The sequence below is a fragment of the Barbatula barbatula genome (assembly GCF_947034865.1).
Source record: "Barbatula barbatula genome assembly, chromosome: 20".
Lineage (NCBI taxonomy): Eukaryota > Metazoa > Chordata > Actinopteri > Cypriniformes > Nemacheilidae > Barbatula > Barbatula barbatula.
Genome location: NC_136783.1, coordinates 13,235,889 through 13,257,973, shown reverse-complemented (window position 1 = coordinate 13,257,973; position 22,085 = coordinate 13,235,889). Strand labels below are relative to the sequence as shown.

Sequence of the window (22,085 nt, the reverse complement as noted above, 5' to 3'; positions counted from 1 at the left end):
AAGCCCTACACTATATTTACTGTGCCACATCTAATACTTAAGATATATTAGGCGTATGTGTAATGATCAAAACATTTGGGAATAATTTAGTTTGCCCTCATTTTAAGCAAGATAACATAGTGCTTATATTCCCTATTAGGAGCATTTATTGGATTTATCAGCATGACTCTCAGTAGCAGCACGATCAGAGCTGATCTGTTCACTTGCTCATGGGAAGCAGGGCCCGCCCCCTCACATATGCATATCCTAATATGTGGAACTTCGGTTTGGCATGCAGCAGCTGCCTGGAGGTTTTGCCTGCCAATGCGAGTTTGTTGTTGTTGCCATTTCTCCTGTTATGTGGATGTAGATGTAGGAGGAAGAGAGAAAATGGCAACAGGTATTAATTCTACTGGTTTCATTTTAGACAGTTTCCATGGCAATTGCAGAGAATTCTTCTCAGGTGGAGGGCTAGCGTGCTTGCTGCAATCCAATAACAGGATGAGTTTTTTTTAAATGGCCAAGGGGGTGAGTATAAGGAAAGGAACATTATAATAAACTATGTTTTTTCAGTGGGTTCAAGACCTCCATGCTTAAACTCCTGGGTTTATCTTTGCAGATCGTTTGCATCATGGTATTTTTTCAGGGAATTATATTAAAAGAAATAGATGACAGTTCATAGGTGGTAAATGTTCTTCCAAGTGCCCCTGTACTTCAGAGTTTTATAAGTATGTGTAATTGTGTATTATGGGTCAGTCCGTATTTTTTTTTAAACTATAAACAAACTTTTAGAATTCTTTGAAACCATTTATTGCAAAAAATGCGTCGTAACGTTTTTAAAGTTTCCCCCCAAAACAATCCAACTATTGACGGATGATGTCATCAAGGCTTTTTTTAGTATTCAAATATGTTATAGTGACAGGAAAATGATCAACATAGCTGGAATGAACCCCATAGGGTTTACCTGATCTGGGTAAAGCACATCACATATACATAATATTGCTTAATTGATTCAATCACTTTTCACTTTGAATGACAGCTCCCCTGCTCATTATACTGTATATGATACTGCATGATATCGAGCAAAACGGTTTAAATTTGTGTAAAGGCTGAAAATACTTCATTCATTTTCTAAAACGATTAACTGGCCAGAGCAGTTGTAAAAAATGTTGCCTTCAGCATAGAAAATGACTAATGGTGTTGAAAATACTACATCTTATACTTAGATGCCTACAGCATAGATATTTTTCCAGTTAACCATGTTTGTCTAAATTGTTGGTCTGGGTGGGTTTTGTCGTATTTGAATAAGGCACAGTATTCATTTTTTTATGATTTTGGCTGATATGCACAAGCATATGAATTATTTAACATGTCAAATAAATTGGATTTCTTACACCTTTGAAGTAATACGCGCAGGGTTTCACTCACAAAATAAACTACAGTATTATTCTTGTTTCCCTTGTTATTTTGAAATCAAAACACATGTCAAAATATTTGACAGCCAATTTGAAGGAAAACGAGTAAGTTGATGACAGGTGGATGACGTTATGTTGCAAGTCTGCTCAAATAAAACACACTCCTAAAAACGTAAACTTTAGAAAAACGAACCAACTCTCTACAACTTTGGCAAAGGGCAACGGCTTGTCATCACCCAGAGCACAGAGGTCGACCCCTCCCATCACACTCCCCTGCCCTCAGTCTCCGGCCTTTACCAGGACTGTAGCCTAGCAACCAACTCTGGCTGGTGACACGTGCAAATGCCTCCCACTTGCCAGTTTGAGAATGAAGCACAGATGCTCTAATGTGTGAGACAAAGTCTAAAAATGAGGCACTGATGTTTGCGCAAAAGTCGGGTTACTCATTAGCTGTTTAAAAGTAAAGAGTGATTCAGACTCTGAACACAGATGGCTCTGAATAGCCTCATTGGTTTTATTTAAAACCTGTGATTCATCTTTACTCCTTTCACCGTTGGTATGGTGATCAAGAAGCATCTGAAACGTGAAGAATCTGGTAGATTGTTGTATGCGCGGTTGTTTTAATGATTTTTTCATTTGACCGCCCTAATTAAAATGATCAGGACTTTTCTGTGAAGGAATAAAACTCTTATTCATTACACAGATGCACATCTACTACCGCAGAGCTTTGAGTTTTAATGGGAAGACCAGATGTTGAGAATTATAAACACCAGGTCTCTGATGGTTTTGTAATAAAATGCCTGGGTGTTATTGTGACTCGGTTGTAGCGTTTTTGGGTTTCTGCCCAGACAGGGTTCATTGATAACTTGCAATCTCAGCTTTTAAAAACATGCTCCAATATCTGCACAACCGCATCTGAGGTTCAGATGGTTATTGGACGAGGCTGAGCCAACTCATCCATGCCATGCTCAGCATGTATTTGGGTTCTGACTACAAGGTTATAACGGGCCACCTTTTTCATTGAAATCATTGAATCATTAACATTTTTGTATAAATAAGAAGGAATAGATGTATTTCCTATTTCAACAGACAATTTGGGTAAAACAATTCCAAAAAAAAGAATTGAATTCCCTTCAGGTGCCGCATTTATAATATGTTGTGTAGAAATCATCCTAAATGTGATTTCATGATAATTTCTCAAAGTGCGTACGTGTGATTTATAGAATGAAAGTATGCAAAGAAAACGTGTGTATGGCTCTTTGTCAGATGTGAAATCTATAAACACTTTACGATCGAATCTGTGCTCTCTGATGTATTCAGATGTCAGTTTCAGATGTGTGTAGACTGTTTCTGTTAAAGGTTCATTTTGTCAATGGTCTTAAACCATTGCACCAGCTTATAGATGCATTCAAGCCACAATCATCAGATTTTGATTTCATGGGATCTTTAACAAACAATCACAGCAATAATGAAAAATTTCACAGCTCGATAAACAAAATCTGCTTCTCAATAAGTTGGGGAAATATTGCTATAATGCATGCCGTGAATGTGGTATGTACCTCGCTCTTGTTTTTTGACAGTTCATTGATGTGTCACGGACTACAGACTGATCCTGTTAACTGGTTTGGCTTCTCTTATAGCTAGAAGCATTAACTGCACAGTGAATAATAATCACGTCAGACTGGACCATAGGAGTCGCTCACATAAATGTTTATATGGAATCATCAATTTAATACTAACCCGAGGTCAGATGATGGGACGTCGAAGTTAGATGCAGAGAGATATACTGTACAACTGAACATTACAATTCACAAATATTATGAGGCTCATTATGATGTATATTGCACTTTTTATTGCTCTTCTGAAATGTACCTTATTGATCTTTGTATCAATGGTAGACAACATGAGCTTTAAACTAGAGCTCTGGCTCAGTCTTGCGTTGACTTGTTCTGTATGATGCTCTTTCCCAATGCCAACAGGGCTCCAAAACGACTGGCTGGCATACCCTGTCTGTCTGGTGGGCACCCAGAAACACAAACTGCGTCCATGTGCAAATAACTCAAAATCACCTACTAAAATCTCATTAAGATCAATAACATTATTCTAACAATGTAAAAAAAATGTTTACGTCGTGACTGTGGCACTGTGCTGAACCAATGAATTTGGGTGGATTATTCTCTTTGTGTTGATTTTATTATACTGGCATCAGTAGAGAATCCGCCCAAAATGAAGCCTGCAGAGCTTTTGTGTACAGCAGCCAAACTCAAAATTGCAAGAAAAATTAGGCAGAGTCCTCCGCTTACCAAAGAGGAGATGTTGCCATAGAAACGGTCAAGTACCTCAAGGCTTTTGATAGGGAGAGGCCTTGGATTTGATTGGCCTCAAGGTCTGACCGCAGAGGAAAGAGATCCGAGGCATGTCAAGTATTAGAGGCAAATACTATACTGCTTGATATTGACCACATGTAGCTGCATGGACAGCTAATGAGTTGTGTTCACTCGGTCAAATTTGACACAGACTGTTTTGAATTCGCTTATTTGCAAGATATATTTGACAATACATGCATGTGAGAAAATAATTGACAAATAAAAAGCGTACTGCGACAACGGTGGATATATTTGCAAAAGCATGCAGCATCTCTTGCCTCATTTGAGATGAATGCGAAACAAAGCTCTTGTCCATTGCAGCAGTGCGTTGCTGTCGAACAAAAGTGTTTTTTAAGAGAAAAAAACATATAGAATTCAGAAAAGGTATTTTATAAGGTCTTTAATGTGTTTTTCCCTTCAACTGTGCCTGAGGCTATTTACAGCCAAGAGCTGCCAAAGAATACCAATGAGCTTTACAGGCCAAAAGTGCAGTTTTGCTTTCATTTTATGTACAATAAGGCAACAATACAGTGGCAACATATAAACATGATCTGCAAAAAAAGCTATTCACTTGTAAGCGTCCATTACAGAGAGAAATACAATGACTCTGTGATGCGCCATTCAAACAGAAATAATCATCTTTTCCATTTTTCTATTCCTACGTGAAGGTATTGGTAGGTCATAACGTCAGCCGATCGGCTCTAAACATCAGTGTATTGTCACCAAACACTCCGATGTGATAAACAACATATTAATCTCACTGACTCACACACAAAAGCAGCTTTTTTTCCTTTTCAAAATTAAATGTACTATAATCTCAAAATATTTTGGTTAAACAAGATGTTGGAACCAACTACTGTTTGATGACTTAGTCAATGAAGTTGACCTGTACACTCAAAAAAGTACCAAATGTAAAAGTAACAAGCAAACAAGTAAAACACATAGACTGTACGGTTTAAAACAAACAATCTGATTATCCAAGCTTGCTATTTTGAACTAATGAGTTTAGCAGATTATTCTTATCTTTAATTGCACAAAGAAAAACAATGCAGCCAGGCCAAAGTTGATATCTGTGCCTACAGCAAAATGTCTTATTTGTTTAACAGTCAGAATAATTAAATTCTCTTTAGGTGTTGAATAAGACCATTCTTCTTGATATTAGTGTTCATGAAAAGGCTAGAATGATGCGCAATAACAGTATGAGTAAACCTCCACAAAACAATGTAATAAAAAAGTGTCTTTTTCGTGTTCTTGTAAATGGAATTTTGTTTCTTTTGTATTCATGAAGGTCACCAAGAAAACAAGTTTCTTTGTGGTACAAGAAACAAATACCACAAAGCGAGCAGCACTGAGAAGGCCTAAAGATAATAAACAAACAGCTAGCTGAACAATAAATATTTCATTTTCAGTTTCAAAATTCAGGAATTTCTCAGCCGTAAATCCCACACACGCAGAGAAACCTCCTGATGTTCCAGTGATTTGAGATACAGGTCAGTTGTGGATCAGTGGTTTACTAACAGTGTTTTTTTTAGTCTGTCTGTGTGGCTTTTTAAGGCTCTTCTATCATTCACAGGCCGGAAGTCATGTGGGTTAGCACAGCTACGGTAATCGTAATGTAGATTTCTATTGACTTCACAATTGAAGTTAGAGCGGTCTAAATGCAAACAGTGTGCTGTGTAGATGGTTTAAAATGTAGTGCTTGCTATTCTGAAAGGCCTCTGTGTTCACCCTGATATAAGTTAACAACAAATATTAATAAGTTAGTGTTTTGTTTCATAAATTGAAACGGTTGCATTGTTTCAGATGACCATCAAAAAGGTAAACACGTTTGTTTGCTTCATTATCAATGAACTCGGCTCAGTAAATCACTTCTGACCCCTAGTGTCCAAGACCGGTATAACCACTTATTATTATTTTCGTAGATAAATTACACATCACATTTATTCATTTGGCAGACGCTTTTTTACTCATCAGATAAGTAAGTTTAAATACTGTTTGTCTACAATATTTCTAACAATTGTAAATACATTAAGTTTTGATCTGGATGATTAGAATAAGATAATAAAAACGAAAACATGGCTTAATTTTTAATTTATTAGACCTAGCACAAACATTGATGTACAAAATCCTTTTTAAAATGAGGAAAAAGAACTGTTATCTTAACAGAGACACAACACACCGAATAAAATGACCAACTAAATCTAGTCAATTAATTTAAACATTTCGCTACAAAATACATTAACAAATAAAGTAACATTTTGCACTAATGCTTTTAACTTAATACTCACTACTGTAGTTTTAACACAACATAGAAAAAAATATATTCCTAAATAAATATCAGTTCATAAAATCTTAAGGCATGAGATCTTTAAGAAAATCACTGCCTTTGACATTAAAATGTAGGCATCCCTGCATGGCTCAGTTCAGACGTGACTGCATGTAGCGCTCCTTTAGAAACGTACAATTAGATTCATATACAGGTAGTTCCTGTGAATGACAGCTGCAAATTCTAAAATTAAAGTAAATTATTTTGTAAAGACAAGAGGAAGGAGCTCTGTCTTGATATTCTAACATCTTTTTGTGATTCTATTTTTCATACCTATTTACTGTTTTGTCACTACTAAGAAACATTAGAAATGATCCTCTGTCAGGTCAGCGTTGCCACCTGGTCATTTCCAGTTTATGGAGAAAAAGATGTAACAGATGTTCCCAACAACTTCACTGTCCCTGCAGAGCTATAAGGATGCATTTTTTAAAGTGTCTGTTTCTTGCACTGGAATCAATAAAAGTCCGTCCACAGTTCTGACAGATGTGAGGTCTTTCTCCGGTGTGGATTCTGACGTGTGTGTTAAGATGACTTGATTGTCTAAAGTTTTTACCACAAAAGTCGCAATGGTATGGTTTCTCACCAGAGTGAATCCGAAGATGAATTTTAAGCAGTCCTGGTGAACTGAATCTTCTGTGACAAACAACACAAAAATATTCTCCTGTGCCGTATGCGTTTTCATGCATATCATGGTGAGTATGGTAATTGTCCGAAAGCTCCTCTTCATGCTGAATGTTTTCCAAACATATATCAGCCAGGTTCATCTTGGGCTCTAAAAAGAAGCACATCAGGTGGTTCTTTTGAGAAGGAAGTCTATCTGACCATTTCTTACATTCATTTACCATAATTACAGTTCTGAAGTAAAGATTAAAGTGTCCTTACGTGTTTGATGGTGTTGCTCTTTATGAAGTGCCACTTCTTCAGTATGTCTTATCTTCTTTACTTTGTGCATTTCCTCGTATTCAGAGTTATTCCTTTGGTTTTCCTCCAAATGTGTTTGCAGTTTACTTGTGGGAATAAAAAGTACAAATTATGTTAGCGTTTAAGGACAAAACAATAAGAGGAACATTTACATGTTCAGGAATGAGCATGATTTCGTAGCATCTAATTCATTAATTCGAACCACATTAAAGAATTTTATTGTAAAATGTTAATAAAAAATATATTGTACTGTAATAGTGTCTTAGGTTTTAAAGCAGCAAACAATTTGGGGAAAAAACACAGACCTACATGTTGGGGTGATTCTCACACACAAACACAAGTAATGTGAAATTCTACTAGGTTAAACTTTTGTAATAAATATATGAAATTCAGTAAAAGGACTTTCTCAAAAACAACATTTTATAAAGGTTTATGCTGACATGCACCAGAGTCATTTTCTTCATTAAAATATGAAATATTGAATGTCTTAAATATAAATACAACATATGAGTAACTTTCTTTTGGTTTTCCTGTCATAACTTTCAGGAATACCAAATCATGACAGATGAGAGATAAACGTATTTAATTAAACAGAAAAAGAGCAAGCTTAAGCATGGAACCGCTTTAAACAATGTTTTATTTCAAAATACATAAAGGAATTCAAAATCCCTAAAGCAGTGTTTTCAGCTATGTTATGTGTTTTTATAAAAAAATGCACAATTAATCTGTTGTAATTTTTTATTAGCAATTTATTTGTACTGTAATTTTGCAGTAATGAATTTTACAGACACAGTAATCCGACAGACTGACAAAGAAGAACAGAAATGTTTTGCCCATAATTCTTATTTAACACTAACAACCATTACAATGTGAAGCAGTGGTGTCCGGCTTTGACTCTTTAATGTTGTTTAAAACCTCCTGAAATGTTTTCTTTCTCCTGTACGCCGCAGAACGCTCCCTCCATTTTTTCTGCTGCCTTCTTAATTCCAATAGACTCAGATCTTTAGCAAACTTCACTTTCCCTTGAGATTTTCGTCTCTGATATCTAAAAAAATTATACAAATCAGTAATTGTTCTATTTCTGTATCTATATATCTAAAGTTTAGTTGAGATCCTGTTTAGTAGCAATAACATAGTATGGTAGATGTACATGTATTTTAGTAATAAGGCATCAAACCTCCTGACAAGAATTTTCTTATAAAAGCTGAACTGTACCTCTCTCTCTCCTTTTTCCTGTATTCTTCTAGAAGTTCAGGATTCCCGTTAATTTTCAGTTTGTGCTTTAAGGATCTAGCTTTTGCTGCAGCCTTCTTTTGTTCATCGCCTGCCAATCTAAACAACAAGAACATTTTACCTTACAAACGAAGAAAGTGTGTCACACTCACTATTTTGTTACTAGAAGAATAGTAAGGATAAACCCTTATGATGTACAGTAACCCTGTATCTCATTTTCTTAGGTCTCTCTATAGACCATGAAAGGCAAATGTGAATCAAATACTACAAAGGGGCAATTAAATGTAATACATTTGATATAAAATCATCAAAATATTTTATATAAAATCATCTTATATTAGAACCAAGACAGTAATTCAACTAAATTGTATAAAAGATTTATCTCTACGCTTATGTATGTTATTTTATGACAGTAAAATCTGAATATAATTGTATTTTTTACAATTGAGTGAAAAAACAACAAAAGTCTGTTTGCAGAAGCCATATAACTGTTTTTATCATTTAATAACTTTGTCATTCATAAAAAAAAAGCCTCCAGGACTTCATTACTATTGGCCAGAACACAAACACACGGTGAGTATACGTACGCATGTTAAATAGCTGACATATTTTATTACATGTAAGACAAATGTATATTCCAGCAAATGTTACTAGAAATATACCTGACTAGCAGGGGTCAAAAGATGTTTTAGCATTAATAGAAACATACAAAGCTCGTCAAGTGAAGAGTACAAACTATTCAAAGCTGAATAGCCGGTCATGTCATAATTAAACATCACAAGAATTTAAATAGGACATAGAACAAGTACAAGACTATTAAACAAACCAAAAACACTAGTAACTATACTGGGATACTTAAACTTATAAACTTGTTGTGAAATGTCACTTATGGCAAGTCAGTTCTTCATTTGCATTTGAATTAAGCTTAACATCAACTAAACATTCATTATTGAATTTTTAAACTCCTCAAGTTTAAAACAGGTTTACAGGTCCGTTAAATATTCCCAGCGGATCAACTAATTTAAGATAAGGAGTCTTGGGCCAGGTAAACAAACTTCAGACTTTGCACTGCTCCAGAAACTTCATCCAAACTCCACTGTCAGTTGGTGATTTAAGAACACTGCCCAAGTACCACCTAGGTGAACGAGTGTACAGGAAGTCGGATCTTGTACGCCTACAATGAAAAATATGTTAAAGTTACGTTTCAAGAATACATTATGTTCAAGATGGAACCATTATGAAATGGAGCCTATACCTGTGTTATTGTGTTTCATCCACAGATCTTCTACTACGTTCACCGGTCATCTTAGCTTGTAACAAAATTATCAGTCAAGGCATTCTGTCCTTCAATCGCAGTCGGGTAAATCAACTGTTTAAGCATCTGTGTTCAAAGTATGACATTGGCAGGTGGAGACAGTTTGAGTTGGAACACTGGCATCCATCATGGCTAAAAATCTTACTCTCCCACATTTGTCAGGACACTGGCATGCGAATACACTACACCTTTATATGATCTTCTGTTTTATATACAATTGTCAGTGTTGGCATTGAGAATTCTGTGCAGGCTCTGAAGTTTCACTAAACACCAGAACAATATTCACAGAGACATTAGTTTAGGTTTGTATGACACTGAAGAACAACACATTGAGAGATAACGTGTGTAAAAAAAACTGTTTGGGACAAAACGTTGATTTCCGGATTTTTACAACTTCCAAAGTTAATAAAGTTCTGTAGAGAGATCTCCATGATGGTTTTTGTTTTTACAGTCCTCGTGTACGGAAGTTCTCATGCAAATGTAGGATTACAATAGAATGTTGCATTCTGTACTTTTTTGCAACCATCAAACTAGTAACAATAAGGTTTCTCTTCTCCAAGGATGTAGTATTTTTCTTCTTGCGAAATTCTTCTTATCATAGGTGGCGAAAGCTCTTCATCAGCTTTACACTGTTGTAACTTCTTTTTAGCTCTGAGTCTTCTCTGTCGCTCACGATTATTTTCCCGATCAGTTTCTCTAGCAGCAGCCGTCTTTTTTCTTCTATACTCTCTTGCTCTTGCAGCTTCCAAAGCTTTGTACTCAGCAAATTTTGCTGGGTCTTTTTTCAGTCGATCCCTCCAGGCCTGTGCTTTTCTTGCATTGTGCTCTTTCCGCTTGTCAAAATTGGACACTTCACCCTGACAGTCAGATGGATGACCTTTCATACTTTTATGCTCAGAGTAATGGAGCCAGATACTTGAAGACATTCTGAAATCAAACAGTGAACAATATTACATTCTATTATATATAGATGAGAACAGGGATTTATTTTAGGGTTGAGAATTTAACAATTAATCTATTGCGAAAATTTAAAAAAAATCTGTTAAGAACAGAAAATGATGTAATATATTAAAACCATAAATATCAGAATCAGAATGCTTAAGTTGTGTCCCAAATGACAAACAATAGACTATGTACTTAAACTATGCACCCAACCTTGTAGTGTCTGAATTTTGGATGGGTATGTGTTGTCCCAAATAGATAACAAAAGGGTTTTACACTGAAAGTATATCGGTTTCCCAGATGAGTATAAATGATGTCAGTCGCACGGCACAATGCATGTGAATAAAAATAAATTTGTACATTGTACATTGAATATAGTTTTCATGTGTTTTGACCAGCGTTACTTAAGTCAGCATCACATTGAAGCATTAACAATCGAGCAGCATCTGATAGCCCCGCCTCACTTACGCTACGTAAGTGAAACTGTTGTGTTGAGAACGTTTAGTGCTTGAAGTGTCCACAGTGCCACACTTCAAATTTTTCAGTGGAAAAAGTGTATCATCCGGGTACCCAAAATGCACTTTTTTTCAACGTGAACGCACTACTCACATTATTTATACTATAAAATGGCGAAGAATAGTGCAGAAGTGCCCGATTTGGGACGCAGCTTTAATCTGTGTTTTAAGAATGTCCGTCAAAATATAACTTACTGTTTTCATGACAAACCAAAACGTGATGCACGCTCACTACCACCGCAAAGTTTTTCAATTGGATTGGTTTTTATTCTCTTTCGCATGTAGTGTGAAGTATTTTACTTAGTGCCCTGATCTATTTCAGTGAGTGAAGAACAAATTTATACTCACGTGTGTTATGTATTAGGTACGTTATCGTCGGGCCGCCATTTTCTCCCTCCTTTCTGAATGCGACGATGCAGTCAATCTGGTAGTGTGGGTTTATCAGGAAATGTCTACTCTCTCCCTGGACCTCAGCTTCTCGCAAATAATTCTGTGTATTGTGCACGTTATTTTTTGACAGACATTGATGTTTCGATGTGATATTCAAATAATGTGGACTTGTAAACAGAGGGGTTGTAAAGTTTTTTATTTTGTAACCCGCAAGCACACAGTGAAATGACTGAAATCGCTGAGTGTTTCGTGCCGTACAGTTTTTGACGAACAAGATCACATATGTAATGGGTGAAGTAAGTTTTTCTTGTTTTGTGCTTAATAATGTCAGCTAAAGGACTAAATGTAAAAATTTAAATAATAAACTGTGCTAGACATGCAGACAAAATGCATATATTTTTTGGCATTCTTTATTATGTATTTTACAGAAATGTGTTTATTTTGTGGCTTAAAGGGATAAAATTATGTCATGAAGTTGTTCCAAACCTGCATAAATGTATTTGTTCTGCTGACAAAAAGATATTAGAAATTATTTTAGCAACTGACACTTATGGGACTTATCAAACGGACATTGACTACCATAGCAGGAACATTTTAAATGGTAGTCAAGCGTGGCCTAGAACTGATTGCTTGGTTAAATTCTTCAAAACATTGAGTTTTGTGTTCCACAGAACAAAAAAATGACACTATCATTTTTCTTCTAGTAGTCAATGATGTCCCAGAAATGTCAGTTGCTAACATTTTTCCTTTGGGTTAGAGTTTATTTTGGTATGTTCAGCAGAACAAAGAAATGTATACAGGTTGGGAACAACCTGAGGGTAAGTAAATGGTTACGGAATGCTCGTTTTTGGGTGGAATATTGCTTTAAATAAAAAATACATATATTACTCAGACACTGACATGTTTGGCTTGTCAAAAATGTTACATTCATCTGTCGCAAATTCGCTATTAAAGGTTGTTACCAGGAATGGAGTGGTTTTTATTGTCTCTTATAACAGAAGCTTTTATTTAAGCACATGAAACTGTAGCCTAACAGGGAAATTACTATTCCTATTCAAAATGATCAGTTTTTAACTCATAACCAATGACCAGTGCTAGACATCACAGAGTCGACAGGGCCATTAACTGTAGGAAAGTAAGGGCTATTAATAAAGAGGCACGCAGCCATGGCTGAAGACAATGAACCAATTAAATTGAAAGAAATTAAAAGAGCAACATTAAAAGAGCAAAAACAACATTGGCACTCTCAAAACAAAACCAACAAACTGTGACTATACCTGTGTATATATCGATGATTTTAAATATATTGTTATGGTCATAATATTTTACATGATCAGCATCAACTTTTCCCATCCATTCTGAATGGCTGAATGTTACATTAAAGTTGCATTTAAGCTTTGACATCCAGACACAAGAAAGTAGTGCACATTTAGAAAAAGTCAATAAGCTCAATTAGGTTTTGCAAGAATCACCCACCAAAATTACAGACAAAAGGCTGCAACTTAAACATTTGGGAAAAAAATATGCTTATAAATATTCGTTTCCCTTGTTTTGGAAAATTGTTTTTTACTTTGTGAGTGGGATTTATGTAAATTATGAGAGCTGTTAAAGAAATATGTCAGATATTATTTTACTATTTAAACGGCTTCCTCATATTTCAGGAAGCTAACTCAACCTAGTAGTAGGTGCACACATTGTTTTCACGTTTAACAAACACCAAAAGAATTTAAATAAATAAAAACTACCTCTCTCTAATTTGGGCCAGTTCCATTCTATTCTGCTGTGTCAACCTCTCCTGGGTTCTTGGGGGAAGCTGCAAAACAAGGTCCATTAGTTGTACATTCATGGCAACAGCAAACGTTACTTTAAATACCGCTTTAGTGTACAAGGACTTACATGAAATGCGTGTGTATGAGCAGGAGAGTCGATGTTGATCACTTCTGTTTTGTTAACACTTGATGCGTCACTCGCCCCCGGATCATCCGAGCTGTCTCTCATGAAGCGCTGTACCTGACAGTCCCTACCTTTTCCACTTATCCCAGGTTCATTTTTAATCTCAGCATCTTGGTTCGTGAAGGGAAAACCCCTCTCACTGCTGTCCATTATTTGACTTTCAATGTCTTTGTTGGTCATCTGATCATGGCCAGTGTCCATACATGGCAGTAAAGATGAGGATTCATTATAAACAGACATATGGACTCCATTCTCCTCCTGCTGTGTGTAGACCTCTAGTTTCATCTGCACTTCTGTATCCTTTCCATCTTGTTTAGACCTCAACTGCTCATCTGATAATGTCTGACTTTCTTGTGGCCCATACGAGCATGAGTGCATTTCTATAATGCAAAGAAAATGTTGTTTTTCTTTAATCTTTCAGGAACAACAAAGCACAACTTGTGGTAGCATAAGAAAGCTCAATACGATTACAAATAATATTATACTTTATTTAATTAGACTGTAGCAAGTATGGTATGTAAATATAGTATGGATATGGGTTTCACTGTCTTCGTACGACTTATTTGCTCTATTAATACTGTTGACACAGAGCTAAGGTGGAAGCAGCAATGACACTGCACTGCTATTGACCTATATACATGTTTCTTTATAACACGATGCATAAATAACCATGACACGACACCATTGCCACAACAACAACAAAAGTGTCACGCTTAGTCTGTTTATTTGACTAACCAGAGTCGAGCTGAAGCCCAGCCTGCTGCAGTCTCTTCCTCAGGAGCTCAATCTCCTGTCTGGAACGACATATCTCGTCATTATACTCCAAAAAGATGTCTTCCACAACCTTAAATATTTCCTGGGCAGCTAAAGTTAATCTTTCTGTCAAGAAAACGTTTAAAATCTGCAGTTTAGCCATTGTTTTTGGACGACAAGCATCTGCCGTGCTCTTATTTTTACATCCGTAACAGATATTTCTCTCGTCTATTGTTTTGTTCCGCTAAACTGTGTCAGGTTTAGCGCCCCCTGCTGGCCTGGATGTGCGTAAACTTGTCCTAACGAAAATAACATACTGTAAATATTTTACTGCAAATAAAATATTAATTTAAAGTCAAATTTAAACGTTGTTAAAATAAATACAAACATGTCAACAAAATGAATTCGTATTTAAAGTAAGTGTAATTAAGTGTTGTCAAAGGCATTCTCTATCTATATAAATGGAGAATTGAAGCAATCGAAAGTATAACAAGTAACAATTTTCTTTAAACTACTTAAATTACAGTAAATGTGCTCAAAGGCTTCCATAAAAATTCTTATAATACAATTCTAATAGATTTAGTGATCAAAGATATTTTACATCAGTGCAAAGTGAGCTAATTCACAAGCTTTGTGTAAACACTAAAGAAATGCGATGGCATAATAAAGGATGTTACACGCAGATTTCGACTGTGATAACCAGTTTTCTTTCAACTTTCGAAGAGGCCATCTCACAGTATGGCCAAATACCAATTAAGTGGGACTTAATCCCAGTGACCCTTGGACAGTCTCCCTTACTGCAAACAATAGAAACAACAATCCCTCATCCCACTCTTTCTCTTTGTCAACACAATACGTTCGGAACATAGTCTTAGGTGTTTGATGGAAGCGCTCTAGAACACCCTGATTCTCAGGATGGCATGTTTGACATTAAGTTGGGACTTAAGTTGGGTCTCTTTTCTACCTGAAACATATCGTGGTAAATGTATTAGCCTAAGCACAATAAATACAAGTAGCCTATCTCATTGCTGTAGTTAAAGTGTGCGTTCCTGTACTTTTGATACTAAACAATTTAAAATGACTTAACAAACATTTAGAAGTCAATGTTGATGCATTAGATAATTACGATTTTCTACAATTGCATGCATGCACACAAACAGACAGATATTTTCTGTGTGTGTGCAACCGAGAGAAGGTTTAGAGCACTGGACAGTGGACAGTGAAGAATAAGTCATTGTTTGACAGGGCCAGCTGTCAGCTCCAGTCTTCCTCACGACAGGCCGTGCCTGGCCACCTGCCTGCTATTCTCCAACTATGGTCACAAACTCCCTCTGCAGACCACCTCAGATTAGTGCCAAATGCATCATAGTTGCCTTTTTGTAATAAATTGAACTGATACTGTATTTCTTAAAGAATCCTAAAACATAATGACAATATGTACCCCTCACAGGTGCATATGCTTAAAATCACTCAAATAATACATACCCAAGAATTAAAATAACAGTTAATATGCATACATATACACATGTACTTACTCTGCATCTAAAATCAAGAGTAGCATAAGTACCCAAACAAAACAGATTATTTAAAGAGACTGGAGAAAAGAATAACACATCCACCACCGCTCTTATGGCACAAGTATGCCATATCATCACAACTAAAACCGAAATCCCAATCTGTGACATCCCAGCGACCCACAATAACAACATACCATTCAACATACTATATTGGACAGAGGCTTCATAAACCATAAATAAACCGTCATGCTGTCAAGCATAGAGAGTTTGAAGACTGAATTATGTGTGTTTGGGAAGCTATCTTGTCTTGAACCTGTCTTTGTTCATCAAGCCATTGAAGTCAGATATAGCGTGTCACTTTCCTCCATGTGCATTCCAGTCGGGCAAAAGTCACAGAGATGTTTACACTACATTCTGTTTATGTCTCCCCTAGTAAAGAGTAAATCTGCTTCATGGACATCCTCACACTGTCTTCAGTGCTGTCTAACTATTTGGTCTCTCCAGAAACCGAAGCGCTAAATTTGTGCTCCCGATGGCTCAAGCGAAGGTCATTGGAACCCAGGGTCGGATATAAACACTGAGGGACGATTTGAAAAGCTTGTAGGCCGTATTTTTACTCTGTCTATAAAGCCTGGGAGGGAGCTCAACTTTCCTTAACGTCCCTGCTGGAATCTTGACAATGGCTGACGAACAAAATTAGGACCGGTGCCGGCATAGTTTCCACAAAAACATTTGAAAGCAGTCCCAGCCCCACCTTATCAAACTGTTGTTTTATACAAGTTTGAAGTCAAAACTGCCTTGATTTAACCGCTGAGAATGAAAAATATCCTCTGGAAGCTGGAATGACAATTTGGAATCTTGATTCTAAATTCCAAAGACTAAATTTAGGTACATCTACTGGAGAGGAAAAAAGTATTTAAAGGAAGTTATTCCTAGATCCATATCTGGATATTCGTGGCATTTAGGCGATGTAGGCCCGAGTGTGACAATCGAGTGGAATTCAACAACTCATTTGCAGACGATACGCCCAGTTATGTGGAACAAAACCGAATATCCAAAATATCTAAACCTAAATGAAACTCTGATCTTGAACACTGAAAACCATTTAATGGGAAGCATAGGTCACGTCCAACAAGAACAGGCTTCACCATAAACACACAGGGGTATTTTTCCATTAAGTCTTTTGGAAGATAATGCAGAGTAGGGTTTAATGGGTTTGTCAGCTGTTCTGTGATGTTGTTGTCAAGAGGTGTTTCCACGTGGATGGTGCTTTTAGAAAGCGATGTATCGTTAACAGCTTGTCTGGTGTATTTAAATGACCCATGAGAGGTCGTCGTCACATTGCCACAGTTTGTGATAAAGAGTTGGAGACCTATTGGCAATACTACATAATTAAAGGTGTGAAAGGAATTTTTATTGTACTTGCACTGTACTGACAATTGTTTGATTACCAAGGCATATTATGTAGACATGGCTTGGAATTTGACTCATTTTATATTTAGTTTGATCCTCTGAGAGGTTTAAGTGATAGTACACCCAAAAATGAAAATTCTGTCATCGTTTCCTCCCCCTTCATTTCAAACCTTTATGATTTCTTTCTTCTACAGAACACAAAAGATATTTTGAAATATGTTGTTAACCGACACCCATTTGCATTAGTTTTGTGTCCATACAATAGAGGTGAAGGGGTGCCAGCGCTGTTACATTACCAACTTTTTTCAAAATATCTTCTTTTGTGTTCTGCGGAAGGAAGAAAGTCATACAGGTTTGACAAAAGACAAGAAGGTGAGTAAACGATAAGAGAATTTTCATTTTTGGCTTAACTATCACTTTAATGATCAATGTATTTTTAAGGTTAGGCACATTTCACTGCCCGTTTCCTTCGGAAAAGCACAAGAAGTAATGTTAACTATTGTCTATTTTTACCCCTCCAGGTGACAAAAAACATGCTTCTTCATATAGACTAATCTGTTTTTGTACGACCTCTCTGTTCCTCAAACCCCAGTCAGGTCCTCAAAAGAGTTTCTTCTGTGACACATAGAGCCCAACTTGTTTGTGGTCTCTTGGAGAGAGGCATTCACTAACAGTGAGTAGCGTGCCTGTGAGGGGTGAGGCGATCAAGCTGCACAGAGGACCGGGGTCATTCCTGTGACTTAATATGACACCATTTGCACTAAGACATCGACAGCTGCACATGCACATGCTTTCCATTCTGTTTGTTGTAGAGGATTATAACCTGATAAAAGGGCCCAGAGGCAGTCGTATTGTAAGGCCCTTGCCACTACTGTTTGTTGGTAACTCATAAGACTTAACAGAGGGCTTTGCAGAAAAACACAGATATAATGCTAAAATCAGGGATGGAGATACCTGCATATAAATCCAAATTATGTTAACAGACACAATGATAAACATGAAATGCTTTACCTAATAACCATACAAATGAATGCGCTCTGTGATAAACTTTGATTTGGAAAAGATTAAATCAGTGACAAACAATGAACACAAATGCTTTGTTTATGATGCATACAATGTATTACGAACTCAGCTAGTGAAAGTAAATGTTAGTTAAGCATTGGCAATGGAGTCAAACACTTCTTTAATGATGGAATGAGAAGTCAAAATGTACAATATGATTGTGATTCTGAATCACATTCGTTTCTGAATTGTGTATGTTTTATGTTAATCTTTTGCATTAATGTTATGTGCTTTTGTCATTTTGACGCCTTGGAGTTATAAGTGACAATGTTGTCAAAATAGAGTTCTTCACATATTCTTATTCTGTGACATCTCATTTATATTACGTGTTGTTTTTTCTTAATGTTTTATACATTTTGGAACATTTAGAAAACAAAAAAGGTGTTATGTACAGTCAAATGGAATGCAAAAGCTTTGCAGGCTTTGCAGCTTGTCATCTAAAAACTGCCCAGAATGCAGATAGAACCTTATCATTTTAAAATGACAATTTTTTCTATTTATTGGTTTATTTTGTATTTTGTTATATAAGTAACATTTATTTGTATTTAAGTTTTACCTTTAGTTTATTTTGGCTATTAGTTATTTTAGTTTAGTCTTGGCTTAGTGCCTCAGCTTTAACTTTTTAGTTTAATGCTAAGACATTCTGCTTTTTGTTTTTCAAATAATATTTTGGCCAGTATTTTATTTCATTTCAACTACCAGAAATGTTTGAATTAAACTTGGTTTTCCTAAACTACAATAAACTTGTGAACATTTAAGGCAAATTATGACAGACAGTGGGTAAATAGATTTTGACTTTTTTTGGAAGGGGGCAATTGTATTGACAAGTTATGACAAGTATAAATAAATAAGGCATCCAACCAAAACGTTTTGTGTTTGGAATGAACCCATCTTAAAGCAACCTCCCCATGAACTCTTGAAACATATTATTTACGACATTTCAAAGAATTATTGCTTGTTAGACACAGTGACCTGATATCATTATTAACAATAACACTGTGGTACAGTTACATATTAAATGTTCTGTGGATTCAATTGTATATGTAAACCTGAGAGAGACCCATAGACTGATATGCACACAGATTTAAGAATGGGAAGAAAATGGCAGACTGACTAACATACTCATGCCCAGTTTCTACTGTCTGAGCTGGCACTTATTTGATGAGGTGTTAGCAGTCACAACAGAGGTGCTTTGAAAAGAGAGAGTCTCCTGAGGAATCCTGAACCTGTTGCTTGGCCAGCTCAGCTCTCCGGCCTGGAGGATACAAACATCTGCTCCAGTCACTAGTCCTCCTAAAAGCAATAATGGGCCATCATATCCTTCTACAGCTTCAGAGCCAAAAATTGAACGAAGAGTGAACATTCCATGGCTAATGCAGCCACGTTCTGGGCATTTCTTCACAAGAAGCCAACCCCCCCTCCTTACTGCCAGCTGTCCTGCAATGTGCTGCTGCTTGTCAGTGAGGAGAAGTGGCATACTGTTCCAGTGACAGGGGAACACACTATGTTGCCTTACACCTAAGACCCACTCAAACAGACTGATATCATCTGTCGCCTTGAGGATCCACTCAATCTCCGTGATAAACCTGTGTTTCTGCCATTCACGCGGGCAGTCAAAGACTCTAAAACTTGAAAGAGATGGTGGTGAACTGGTGAAGTCATTTTGTAATAACAATCAATTCTATGCCACAGTTATTGTTATTTTGAACGCTTTCATCTTATGAGCTGTAAATGCAATGCTAATAAATGTACAGACGCTCAGCGGAATAAGCGTTACGACATTCCTTTTCATTTTCTCCCACTCCCATGTTATTGTTGTGTGTAAATGTAAAATTTTGTTTTAAATAGTTTTTTTTGGTTTTAGATTTTAGTTTTATCTATAATAATTTTAACAAATATTTTTACATATTTGTCTATAAAGCTGAAAGTTGTACTTATTTACTTGTGTGATATAAATTCTTGAAGGCTGTTGCGAATTGATGCTTGGATGCTTTAGGCTCAAAGTTTGAATATTGCTTATAAATGTACAACGTTTCTCCTCAACAAGACACATAGTTTTATTCTTGTCTATAGGACAATTGTTAAATATAAGAGCACACCCCTGACCTACCCATAACCCATCTTACAACATCCTGAAACACACAATAAGCGCCATTAAAACAAACTAATTGTGTTATTTCTCTGGCAACATGGCCTCTTTACTAAAATGCTGAGACTGTATTTTTCTCTTCAGAAAGTGTTTCTGTGTGGTGTGTGTGTTTTTGGTTGCACGGACCTGTTTCTGCTGACAGTAGGCCGAAAGAAGGTCTGGGGTGAGTGACTCCGACACACAGCTCCCCTGCAGCCCGGAGAGTCACAGAGACCCCATTGTGCTTCCTGTACCATCAGTGATCATCCATCACATTTTAACCTGACAGCCAACTGCACAGCCTCCTAATCCTGCCATGGATGGAGGCTTGGGTTACCATGACGAGAGCACCATAGAGCTTCCCATTTCAGAACTTGTTCTGGACAAGAGCATAAGACAACTCACAAAAAAAGCTCTGTAATGATGTCAAGCGGCCACCGTGTTGCATGGCTACAGGCATCAATAACATCACAGAATTGTTGAGCATATTGGCACTCGAAGAAAATATCACAGTGAAAAATCCCCTTCACCGTGTATTACATGGACCTCAAATAGCTGTGGTGGTGTCAGTGACCATAAATAAGCCAGTGGATTCATTATGGGACATAGCGGAAGCTCTTCCGAATTAGCATGTGAGCTATGAGCCCAGACAAGTCCATTAGGGATTTCCAGTCACCGGAGAGCCATACTCACCGTTCGGGGTCAGGGACAACGAAGGTCTACTGTACCTTATTGAACTAATGCCTGATGTTAAAGGTGATTATTACAAGGTTTGTTGGATTGTTTGATACTGAATGGACAGTCACAACATTTGCAGGTTCAACATTCCCAGATAACAACCTCTCAAAACTAATAATACACGTTCACCCGGATGCAGCAAATAATTTTGACAGTTTTCTTTTTTGACAAATTAAATATAAATATGTATTTTAATAACATATATAACATTATATTTACAAATGATTGAACCTTACCTTAAAACCAAAAGTAAACGTCTTTTCCTCAGGGAAGGTCTGCATTCGGTAAAAAAGAGCTTATATAATATTTCAAATTTACATTTCATGTCCAGTTTTTTCTCATGTGCCAAGTAGCCGTGTAATAAGCGGGAAAATGTACAAGCAGCCGGCTGTTATCGCAAAATAAGCCCCTTCAGTGTCGGGGCTTATTTCTGCGATAACAACCGGCTGCCTGTACACTATCCCGTACATGTATGAGCAGCATTCAACACAAAAAGATAAGCTAGTACACTTGTACAGTTAAAATCATCTTCTGTGACAGAAGAACCAATTTAGGCGGAATGGTTCTATAAAGATGTTAGATGATAAAAACAAAGAAAGAAATGATTCTTTGGAAACCAAACATGGTTCTTTTAGAGCAGGGGTTCTCAAACTTTTTGGGGTCAAGGTCAAGCTTTCATAAATCAACAGTAACAAGATTGGCATATAGCTCTTTTAAACACAAACATTAAAATGATGAAGATTATAATTACAAGATAATTAATTACAATAAAGAGATGATTCACCCCAAATATTCTTCCATCATTTACTGTATTTATTTATTCTCCTTTATTTTGTTCCAAACCTGTATGCGTTTCTTTCTACTGATGTAAACAAGATATTTTTAACAATATGGAAAATCAAAATGTCTCTTTTAATTTATATATAAATATAAATCAAGGCAAACATATTAAAATGAATATCAGCAGTATGGATTATTCTCTTTTGTGAAATGCCAAATTATACTACCACTGTATAAAAATCCTGTCTCTGTGTCCTTATAACTATATTAGTATATTCTACGGAATATATCCCTGGATATGCGCGCTTGTTTGTGAGGGAACGAAGACAGCTGGTGCGC

General features: G+C 36.4%; 1 protein-coding gene across 3 annotated transcripts; it reads right to left on the bottom strand.

Moving 5' to 3' along the window:
• Positions 1 to 5,834: 5,834 nt before the first annotated feature.
• LOC306909349 (uncharacterized protein) lies at positions 5,835 to 14,364 on the bottom strand. Of its 3 annotated transcripts, none has more exons than XM_079482946.1 (6): positions 14,091 to 14,364; positions 13,299 to 13,735; positions 13,148 to 13,215; positions 8,223 to 8,339; positions 6,969 to 8,052; positions 5,838 to 6,858 (listed from the first exon to the last, which is right to left on the bottom strand). In XM_079482946.1, the coding sequence occupies exons 1-5, from the start codon at positions 14,269 to 14,271 to the stop codon at positions 7,860 to 7,862; spliced, it is 996 nt and encodes a 331-aa protein (XP_079339072.1). In that variant the 5' UTR covers positions 14,272 to 14,364; the 3' UTR covers positions 5,838 to 6,858; positions 6,969 to 7,859. The 3 variants fall into 3 exon arrangements, with proteins under 3 accessions (XP_079339070.1, XP_079339072.1, XP_079339071.1); XM_079482945.1 differs by lacking the exon at positions 5,838 to 6,858 and adding an exon at positions 9,496 to 10,482 and having other exon boundaries at positions 7,626 to 8,052; positions 8,223 to 9,414; XM_079482944.1 differs by lacking the exon at positions 8,223 to 8,339 and having other exon boundaries at positions 5,835 to 6,858; positions 6,969 to 7,093; positions 14,091 to 14,361.
• Positions 14,365 to 22,085: the final 7,721 nt, after the last annotated feature.

Coding starts and splice junctions, on each gene's coding strand:
- LOC306909349 (XM_079482944.1), bottom strand. CDS start 14,271: ATGGCTAAACTGCAGATTTTAAACGTTTTCTTGACAGAAAGATTAACT. Junction 13,216..13,298: donor CTCATACACACGCATTTCAT/GTAAGTCCTTGT, acceptor CTTGTTTTGCAG/CTTCCCCCAAGAACCCAGGA. Junction 7,094..13,147: donor CTGGCCCAAATTAGAGAGAG/GTAGTTTTTATT, acceptor TATTCCCACAAG/TAAACTGCAAACACATTTGG.